An 11,179-nucleotide genomic window follows, 5' to 3' on the forward strand; every position below is an offset into this window, starting at 1 on the left:
TACGAGAATATAAAGTTATTTTAAATTACAAACCGGGTATTTTGGGTCCTGGATGCTGATTGGCTGAAAGCGGGGTGAACAGGCAGTGGCTCGGGTTGTTGATGTCCTTGATGATATTTTGGGCTTTCCTGTGACAACGGGTGCTGTAGGTGTCCTGGAGGGCAGGTAGTTTGCCCCCGGTGATGCGTTGTGCAGACCGCACCATCCTCTGGAGAGCCCTGCGGTTATGAATGAGTGTTGGGTTAGTCGGAAGGGTTTAAAAAATATATTTTATTTTATACTTTTTTTAATTTCCCCCTTTTCCCGTTTTGTATCACAAAGTATCATGGATGTATATTCAAGTCCAGTTGGGGTCGGTAATGCAACATATTGGATGCCAACCGGCGTTAGATACCAAAGAAGAAGAAGCAGAATGCGACGTCATCGGACTGCTGCCAGTAGAATTGTGGTCAAAATGTAAACATCAGAAGGAAAATCACAGACTATATGAACAGAGTTATTAAAAGCAGCCAGGTATATTATAAATGCATATATAGACCATTTATATTCGCTTTGTAGATAGGCATAGTCAGCGATATAGCTGCTAGATGGCTAGGTCCACATGGGTAGCTAGCTAAGTTTGCACATGCTGATCTAGCTACGCTAACGTGTAGCTGCTTTGTACACCGCTATCTAGCTAGATCTGTTGTAGTGTTTATGTATACTGTAAGATGAGGTTTATTTCCCAAACTTTGCTACACGTTCAAGCTGTGAATGTGTATTTCCAGGATCTGTAAATCGATTGAACTGATTTGGGTCCCCTACACAACGTGAACAGAATAGCTAGCTAAGCTAAGTAGCCAGCTAACTTGCTAAACGGCTAACAAAGCGACGGTCACGTCCCAGGCTTCTTTGTAGACGGCTGCCAGATCTCACAACGCCTGGTGACGTGTTTTAAATATCAGCTAATGAGGACATGAAGTTACAGATGAGTGTGTTAAATATCAGCTAATGAGGACATGAAGTTACAGATGAGTGTTTTGATGTATACATCTTTTTTTACAGGTTCTCTAAAGTCCTGCCATTGACTGCATTGTCGTTGTTGCCACACGAGCAGAACAATATGAATCCACTCAGTTCAGAGAAGGAAACATTGATTGATGACATTGAACAGAGTTTATTCACGTTAACCGTGGACAATTTACGGTACCTGTGTGAACGTCATGGCAAAGATGGATCTGAAATTAAAGGGATGAATCATCGCTTATTAAGGCGTAAAGTCATGGAGGAAATGTGGGACAATACGGATTCAATGAAATCAGAGGAGCAGGGAATGTCTTGGTTACTCCATCTGAAAGAGGACATCAGAAGGATGCTGGAGGATGCTAGTGGGGCACAAATTAGTCCCAGCAAGTCCGATGATGATGATGCTATCGACTATGACGAAGAATGCGACAAGGAGGACAGCGATTGGTTGCCTAGCAATGGACTGAAGGCGGAACACTTGAGTTCCAGCCGATCCGATGATGACGCTGCAGACTGCGACAAAGACTGGGACGTGGAGGACAAGGATTGGTTGGCTAGCGATGGGCTGGAGGCAGAGTCAGATCCAGAGAGGCACACTCCAGAGCAGAGAGTAAGAGAGGTGAGTATTTATTTTTCCAGTCATAAGATTATTCCTTGACCTCCTTCTATAAATGCGTTGGAGGAGAAGATTCAAGGTTCATCCTCTTGGAATTTCTCCTCCAATGTTTTTTGAAAAGGAGTCAAAGGAATCAAGAAAATACTTTTGAGAGTATTACCCTGATTAAGTCTGTCTCTTTTTTTAAAGGATTTCCAGGACAAGCCTCCACCACCCTCCTCCCCTCGCCCAGAGTCTCCAGGTCATGCCTTTCCCAGTAGTATCTTACTGCAGAGTCAGAAGAGGGTGTCCGTGCGGCTGGTCGACTGCAGGAAGACACCGGGGCAGAGTAGCCATATAATACACAAGACAACACAGACAGGAGAGAAACCCCACAGCTGGTCTAATGCTGAACAACACAAAACCCTCTCAGGAGACAGGCCTGGCTCCCATATCTGTGATCACTGTGGGAAGAATTTTACCACAGCAAGAAGTCTACAACTACACCTACAGAACCTGAAGAGATTCAGTGACACCGTCACTGCAGAGAAACCACACGTGTGCTCTGAATGCGGTAAGGGATTCTCTCAGGCCTACAGTCTTAAGATACATTGGAGAACTCACACTGGGGAGAAACCGTACGTTTGTTATCAGTGTGGGAAGGGTTTCACTGAATCTGGAACCTTAAAGAGACACATCAGAACTCACACGGGAGAGAAACCTTTCCACTGCCCTCGTTGTGGGAAGGACTTTATTGAATCTGGAGGCTTGAAGAAACACATCAAAAGAGCTCACCCAGGAGAGGAGGTCGTTGTCCCTCAGAAGAGCGTCCATACAGGAGAGAAACCTTACCATTTCTCCTCTGACGACTGTGGGATGAGCTTTGCTACCTCACGTGAACAGAGACTACAACAGAGAAAACACACAAGAGAGATGCTTCGCAGCACGCCTAACGCTAAGCAACGTAAGGAACCCCTCTCAGGAGATGGCTCTCATATCTGTGATCACTGTGGGAAGAATTTTACCACAGCAAGAAGTCTAAAACTACACCTACAGTACCTGAAGAGATACAGAGATAACTTGACTGGAGAGAAACCACACGTGTGCTCTACATGCGGAAAGGGATTCAGTGAGGCTGGCAGTCTTAAGAGACACCTGAGAACTCACACTGGGGAGAAACCGTACGTCTGCCATCATTGTGGGAAGAACTACAATGATTCTGGAAACTTACAGAAACACATCAGAACCCACACAGGTGAGAAACCTTACCACTGCTCGGATTGTGGGAAGAATTTCCGTGTAAAAATAAGCCTTGTACATCACCAGGAAATTGTTCACACAGACCACCCTCACCGCTGTGGTCAATGTAAGAAGAGTTTCATAACTGCAGAAAGACTGGAATCACACATTAAGACACGACACCCGCCTAATGATCCTCTGAAGAACCCACATGTGTGCTCTGAATGTGGAAGGGGATTCAGATATGCCGACAATCTTAAAATACACCTGAGAATCCATACCGGGGAGAAACCGTACGTCTGCCCTCGTTGCGGTAAGGATTTTACTCAATCTGGACTCTTACAGAGACACATGAGAACTCACACGGGAGAGAAACCCTATCACTGCTCAGTGTGCGGGATGAAGTTTCGTCATACAATCTCGCTAAAGCAGCACCACCTGAAGAACCACAAGGGGGAGACACTGGGTCCAGTCCGTATGCACCAAGGCCCTCTTCCATGCCCCCACTGTGGGGAGAAGTTCTCTACCAAGGCTCTTCTGAAGGATCACATGCAGAAGACCCACAACAGCCGTGTCCACTGCCCACAGTGCGACAAGACCTTCTCCACTAAACGTAATTTACTAGTCCACCAGAGGAAGCACACTGGAGAGAGGCCTTACCTTTGCCCTCAGTGTGGGAAGAGTTTCTCCCTGACAGGGAGTTTAAAACTTCATCTCCGGATTCATGCGGGTGAGAAACCTTACTGCTGTACTTACTGCGACAAGAGCTTCACAAGTAAGAGCCACTGCACTCTTCACCTGCGAATCCACACTGGAGAGAAACCGTACCAATGCCCTGACTGCGGGAGGAGGTTTCGTGATGGGAATGTCTTGAAAAACCACCGGCGGACCCACACAGGAGAGAAACCGTTCCAGTGCCGCTTGTGTGATAAAGCCTTCGCCCAGTTGAGCAGTCTGAAGAAACATCAGGAGACACACAGGCAAACTCAGCCTGTCTCTGTCCCAAGACTCCCTAATCCCTACCCACCACCCAATCAGCATGTCCCTTACCCCTACCCACATCACACTCCATTGTAACCTGGTTTACACCTGTCCAATCCATTACAGGTGTGTTTACTACTTCAAGGAAACAAGATGTGAAGCTTGTGTTTTTTTTTAAAGGGGGGTATTTTGATGTTGTAGTTGTTTTTAATGGAGACAGGTTAGAAGTAGAGGGGGAGACAGATGAGGAGGGAAGACAGTGAAGAGTAGATGCAGGGATTGAACCCTGGTCTCCATTGGGGAGGCTGAGGCATACATAGAGCATCCAGCTGTGCTACCACAAGACTACAGGCTATATGTACTAGAGCTGGGACATTAAACCCAGAATGATCTACAGCGAACATACCAATCACTTATTGCGTTTTGCTCTGTTATTCATTACGATAAATATACCAGAACGTTTCAAATGAAACAGGTTTGTTAATATGGCTGATTGTTCATGGTACAATTCATGGCCAGAACCATCCAACTAGTAGCAGTATTTTTAAAAGGATAATTGATTAATTACCGTGGTGCTCGTTGATGTTATAAACGTATTGTTCTGTATGTCGTTATCCACATCAGTTTAGGCAATTTATGACGATATGGAGATATGTGACCATATCGCCCGCAGCTCTACTGTGCATCTCTGTAAAGGTATTGGAACAGAACCCTGGACTTAGAACCCCCGTCCAACTCCAACCAACCCCCCCCCCACCCACCCCCACCTATCACATCCCGTTTGGCCCTCACCGTTCCGACATGGATCTAAACGCAGGGGATTGTTACAAGCATCAGGCTGAAGAGAGCTTCCACCATTGGTCAAATCCATTCCAGAATAAGGAGCATCTCAATTTCCTCACGTCGGCTTCTCAAAAACCCATTGGATGAGAAGGTCAGAGGTTCCCCATCCGCTCTGACTTTCTTATCCAATGGGTTTTGAGAAGGAGGCGAGGAGAGAGGACGCGAGGAATCAAAGGCAATTGAAGATTCTCCCAAAGAGTTCAAATTTGTCACACTTGTGGAGAATCGGGATACCCGCCCATGAAGTAGAACTTGATTACAACTGACCTCCTGTCACTGGACCACTGGACAAAGTATTGGATCAGTTCCAGGTTCTGATTCCAGGTTCTGATTCCAGGTTCTGAAAGGCTCATCTTCAAACATTCTAAATGACTCCATAGAATTCCATAGCAGTGTTTCCTGTATAAATATTACTGGGAAAGGTATTGCACTTTGTCTGTTTCAAACATAAATTATTATACTCTGATCACAATCTTGCCTAGGAGTTTTTTTGTATTAACGGGTTGACAGTTAAATCAAATTGTATTGGTCACATACACAGTTCACAGCAGGTATAAAAGATGCAGGGATATGTGAATGTGCTAGTTCCCTCCACAATACAGTACATAACAACAAGAGTCCAGTCAATAACAAGTAGTAGAAGAGGTAGTATGGGTAGTAGTAGTAGAGGTAGTATGGGTAGTAGTAGTAGAGGTAGTATGGGTAGTGGTAGTATGGGTAGTAGAAGAAGAGGTAGTATGGGTAGTAGTAGAGGTAGTATGGGTAGTAGAAGAAGAGGTAGTATGGGTAGTAGTAGTAGTAGAGGTAGTATGGGTAGTAGTAGAAGAGGTAGTATGGGTTGTAGTAGTAGAGGTAGTATGGGTAGTAGTAGAAGAGGTAGTATGGGTAGTAGTAGTAGAGGTAGTATGGGTAGTAGTAGAAGAGGTAGTATGGGTAGTAGTAGTAGAGGTAGTATGGGTAGTAATAGAAGAGGTAGTATGGGTAGTAGAAGAAGAGGTAGTATGGGTAGTAGTAGAGGTAGTATGGGTAGTAGTAGTAGAGGTAGTAGAAGAGGTAGTATGGGTAGTAATAGAAGAGGTAGTATGGGTAGTAGTAGTAGAGGTAGTATGGGTAGTAGTAGAGGTAGTATGGGTAGTAGTATAAGAGGTAGAATGGGTAGTAGTGGAGGTAGTATGGGTAGTAGTAGAGGTAGTATGGGTAGTAGTGGAGGTAGTATGGGTAGTAGAAGAGGTAGTAGTAGAGGTAGTATTGGTAGTAGTGGAGGTAGTATGGGTAGTAGTGGAGGTAGTATGGGTAGTAGTAGAGGTAGTATGGGTAGTAGTAGTAGTAGTAGAGGTAGTATTGGTGGTAGTAGTAGTAGAGGTAGTATGGGTAGTAGTAGAGGTAGTATGGGTAGTAGTAGAGGTAGTATGGGTAGTAGTAGAAGAGGTAGTATGGGTAGTAGTAGTAGAGGTAGTATGGGTAGTAGTAGAGGTAGTATGGGTAGTAGTAGAGGTAGTATGGGTAGTAGTGGAGGTAGTATGGGTAGTAGAAGAGGTAGTAGTAGAGGTAGTATGGGTAGTAGTGGAGGTAGTATGGGTAGTAGTAGTAGATCTCAGTTTTGTTCTTATAAAATATATCAGGAGCGAAACACGTAACAGACAAACAGGTGGTGGGAAATATAACATGCCTGAAGGAGATGGATCCTACCGGTCTTTATTTAATTGGTAAGAATAAAACAAAACAATATGAATCACGGGGACAGATACAGATGAGTCAGGTGGTCGTGATTCATTTGGCAGGGACAGATAGAGATGAAGAGTCAGGTGGTCGTGATTCATTTGGCAGGGACAGACACAGACGAAGAGTCAGGTGGCCGTGATTCATTTGGTAGGGACAGATACAGATGAAGAGTCAGGTGGTCATGATGCATTTGGCAGGGACAGATACAGATGAAGAGTCAGGTGGTCGTGATTCATTTGGCAGGGACAGATACAGATGAAGAGTTAGGTGGTCGTGATTCATTTGGCAGGGACAGATAGGGATGAAGAGTCAGGTGGTCGTGATTCATTTGGCAGGGACAGATACAGATGAAGAGTCAGGTGGTCGTGATTCATTTGGTAGGGACAGATACAGATGAAGAGTCAGGTGGTCATGATTCATTTGGCAGGGACAGATACAGATGAAGAGTCAGGTGGTCGTGATTCATTTGGCAGGGACAGATACAGATGAAGAGTCAGGTGGTCGTGATTCATTTGGCAGGGACAGATACATATGAAGAGTCAGGTGGTCGTGATTCATTTGGCAGGGACAGATACAGATGAAGAGTCAGGTGGTCGTGATTCATTTGGTAGGGACAGATACAGATGAAGAGTCAGGTGGTTGTGATTCATTTGGCAGGGACAGATACATATGAAGAGTCAGGTGGTGTGATTCATTTGGCAGGGACAGATACAGATGAAGAGTCAGGTGGTCGTGATTCATTTGGCAGGGACAGATACAGATGAAGAGTCAGGTGGTCGTGATTCATTTGGTAGGGACAGATACAGATGAAGAGTCAGGTGGTCGTGATTCATTTGGCAGGGACAGATACATATGAAGATTCAGGTGACAGATGAAGAGTCAGGTGGTCGTGATTCATTTGGCATGGACAGATACAGATGAAGAGTCAGGTGGTCGTGATTCATTTGGCAGGGACAGATACAGATAAAGAGTCAGGTGGTCGTGATTCATTTGGCAGGGACAGATAAAGATGAAGAGTCAGGTGGTCGTGATTCATTTGGCAGGGACAGATACAGATGAAGAGTCAGGTGGTCGTGATTCATTTGGTTGGGACAGATACAGATGAAGAGTCAGGTGGTCGTGATTCATTTGGCAGGGACAGATAAAGATGAAGAGTCAGGTGGTCGTGATTCATTTGGCAGGGACAGATACATATGAAGAGTCAGGTGGTCGTGATTCATTTGGCAGGGACAGATACAGATGAAGAGTCAGGTGGTCGTGATTCATTTGGCAGGGACAGATACATATGAAGAGTCAGGTGGTCGTGATTCATTTGGCAGGGACAGATACAGATGAAGAGTCAGGTGGTCGTGATTCATTTGGCAGGGACAGATTCAGATGAAGAGTCAGGTGGTCGTGATTCATTTGGCAGGGACAGATACATATGAAGAGTCAGGTAGTCGTGATTCATTTGGCAGGGACAGATGAAGATTCAGATGATTCAGAGGGACAGATGAAGAGTCAGGTAGTCGTGATTCATTTGGCAGGGACAGATACAGATGAAGAGTCAGGTGGTCGTGATTCATTTGGTAGGGACAGATACAGATGAAGAGTCAGGTGGTCGTGATTCATTTGGCAGGGACAGATACAGATGAAGAGTCAGGTAGTCGTGATTCATTTGGCAGGGACAGATACAGATGAAGAGTCAGGTGGTCGTGATTCATTTGGCAGGGACAGATACAGATGAAGAGTCAGGTGGTCGTGATTCATTTGGTAGGGACAGATACAGATGAAGAGTCAGGTGGTCGTGATTCATTTGGCAGGGACAGATACATATGAAGAGTCAGGTAGTCGTGATTCATTTGGCAGGGACAGATACAGATGAAGAGTCAGGTGGTCGTGATTCATTTGGCAGGGACAGATACAGATGAAGAGTCAGGTGGTTGTGATTCATTTGGCAGGGACAGATACAGATGAAGAGTCAGGTGGTCGTGATTCATTTGGTAGGGACAGATACAGATGAAGAGTCAGGTAGTCGTGATTCATTTGGCAGGGACAGATACAGATGAAGAGTCAGGTGGTCGTGATTCATTTGGCAGGGACAGATACAGATGAAGAGTCAGGTGGTCGTGATTCATTTGGCAGGGACAGATACAGATGAAGAGTCAGGTAGTCGTGATTCATTTGGCAGGGACAGATACATATGAAGAGTCAGGTGGTCGTGATTCATTTGGCAGGGACAGTTACAGATGAAGAGTCAGGTGGTCGTGATTCATTTGGTAGGGACAGATACAGATGAAGAGTCAGGTGGTCGTGATTCATTTGGCAGGGACAGATACAGATGAAGAGTCAGGTAGTCGTGATTCATTTGGCAGGGACAGATACAGATGAAGAGTCAGGTGGTCGTGATTCATTTGGCAGGGACAGATACAGATGAAGAGTCAGGTAGTCGTGATTCATTTGGCAGGGACAGATGAAGAGTCAGGTGGTCGTGATTCATCGTGATTCATTTGGCAGGGACAGATACATATGAAGAGTCAGGTGGTCGTGATTCATTTGGTAGGGACAGATACAGATGAAGAGTCAGGTAGTCGTGATTCATTTGGCAGGGACAGATACAGATGAAGAGTCAGGTGGTCGTGATTCATTTGGTAGGGACAGATACAGATGAAGAGTCAGGTGGTCGTGATTCATTTGGTAGGGACAGATACAGATGAAGAGTCAGGTATCGTGATTCATTTGGCAGGGACAGATACATATGAAGAGTCAGGTGGTTGTGATTCATTTGGCAGGGACAGATACAGATGAAGAGTCAGGTGGTCGTGATTCATTTGGTAGGGACAGATACAGATGAAGAGTCAGGTGGTCGTGATTCATTTGGCAGGGACAGATACAGATGAAGAGTCAGGTAGTCGTGATTCATTTGGCAGGGACAGATACAGATGAAGAGTCAGGTGGTCGTGATTCATTTGGCAGGGACAGATACAGATGAAGAGTCAGGTAGTCGTGATTCATTTGGCAGGGACAGATGAAGAGTCAGGTGGTCGTGATTCATCGTGATTCATTTGGCAGGGACAGATACATATGAAGAGTCAGGTGGTCGTGATTCATTTGGTAGGGACAGATACAGATGAAGAGTCAGGTGGTCGTGATTCATTTGGCAGGGACAGATACAGATGAAGAGTCAGGTGGTCGTGATTCATTTGGCAGGGACAGATACATATGAAGAGTCAGGTAGTCGTGATTCATTTGGCAGGGACAGATACAGATGAAGAGTCAGGTGGTCGTGATTCATTTGGCAGGGACAGATACAGATGAAGAGTCAGGGTCGTGATTCATTTGGCAGGGAAAGATGAAGAGTCAGGTGGTCGTGATTCATTTGGCAGGGACAGATAGAGATGAAGAGTCAGGTGGTCGTGATTCATTTGGCAGGGACAGATACAGATGAAGAGTCAGGTAGTCGTGATTCATTTGGCAGGGACAGATACACATGAAGAGTCAGGTGGTCGTGATACATTTTGTAGGGACAGATACAGACGAAGAGTCAGGTATCGTGATTCATTTGGCAGGGACAGATACATATGAAGAGTCAGATAGTCGTGATGCATTTGGCAGGGACAGATGAAGAGTCAGGTGGTTGTGATTCATTTGGCAGGGACAGTTACAGATGAAGAGTCAGGTGGTCGTGATTCATTTGGGGACAGATACAGATGAAGAGTCAGGTGGTCGTGATTCATTTGGCATGGACAGCTACAGATGAAGAGTCAGGTATCGTGATTCATTTGGCAGGGGACAGATACAGATGAAGAGTCAGGTGGTCGTGATTCATTTGGCAGGGACAGATACAGATGAAGAGTCAGGTGGTCGTGATTCATTTGGCAGGGACAGATACAGATGAAGAGTCAGGTGGTCGTGATTCATTTGGTAGGGACAGATACAGATGAAGAGTCAGGTAGTCGTGATTCATTTGGCAGGTACAGATACATATGAAGAGTCAGGTGGTCGTGATTCATTTGGCAGGGACAGATACAGATGAAGAGTCAGGTGGTCGTGATTAATTTGGCAGGGACAGATACAGATGAAGAGTCAGATAGTCGTGATTCATTTTGCAGGGACAGATGAAGAGTCAGGTGGTCGTGATTCATTTGGCATGGACAGCTACAGATGAAGAGTCAGGTATCGTGATTCATTTGGCAGGGACAGTTACAGATAAAGAGTCAGGTGGTCGTGATTCATTTGGCAGGGACAGATAAAGATGAAGAGTCAGGTGGTCGTGATTCATTTGGCAGGGACAGATACAGATGAAGAGTCAGGTGGTCGTGATTCATTTGGCAGGGACAGATACAGATGAAGAGTCAGGTGGTCGTGATTCATTTGGCAGGGACAGATACATATGAAGAGTCAGGTAGTCGTGATTCATTTGGCAGGGACAGATGAAGAGTCAGGTGGTCGTGAATCATTTGGCAGGGACAGATACAGATGAAGAGTCAGGTGGTCGTGATTCATTTGGTAGGGACAGATACAGATGAAGAGTCAGGTGGTCGTGATTCATTTGGCAGGGACAGATAGAGATGAAGAGTCAGGTGGTCGTGATTCATTTGGCAGGGACAGATAGAGATGAAGAGTCAGGTAGTCGTGATTCATTTGGCAGGGACAGATACAGATGAAGAGTCAGGTGGTCGTGATTCATTTTGTAGGGACAGATACAGACGAAGAGTCAGGTATCGTGATTCATTTGGCAGGGACAGATACATATGAAGAGTCAGATAGTCGTGATTCATTTGGCAGGGACAGATGAAGAGTCAGGTGGTTGTG

The 11,179-nt window shown here is 45.4% G+C and overlaps 1 protein-coding gene across 1 annotated transcript; it reads left to right on the forward strand.

The window, feature by feature from the left end:
- Positions 1-250: 250 nt before the first annotated feature.
- Positions 251-5,279, forward strand: LOC112242350 (zinc finger protein 709). The gene is made up of 3 exons (XM_042316720.1): positions 251-513; positions 1,045-1,624; positions 1,811-5,279. The coding sequence occupies exons 2-3, from the start codon at positions 1,103-1,105 to the stop codon at positions 3,914-3,916; spliced, it is 2,628 nt and encodes an 875-aa protein (XP_042172654.1). The 5' UTR covers positions 251-513; positions 1,045-1,102; the 3' UTR covers positions 3,917-5,279.
- The last annotated feature ends 5,900 nt before the right edge of the window (positions 5,280-11,179 follow it).

This window comes from Oncorhynchus tshawytscha, unplaced genomic scaffold (genome assembly GCF_018296145.1).
Source record: "Oncorhynchus tshawytscha isolate Ot180627B unplaced genomic scaffold, Otsh_v2.0 Un_scaffold_7692_pilon_pilon, whole genome shotgun sequence".
NCBI classification, from domain to species: Eukaryota; Metazoa; Chordata; class Actinopteri; order Salmoniformes; family Salmonidae; genus Oncorhynchus; species Oncorhynchus tshawytscha.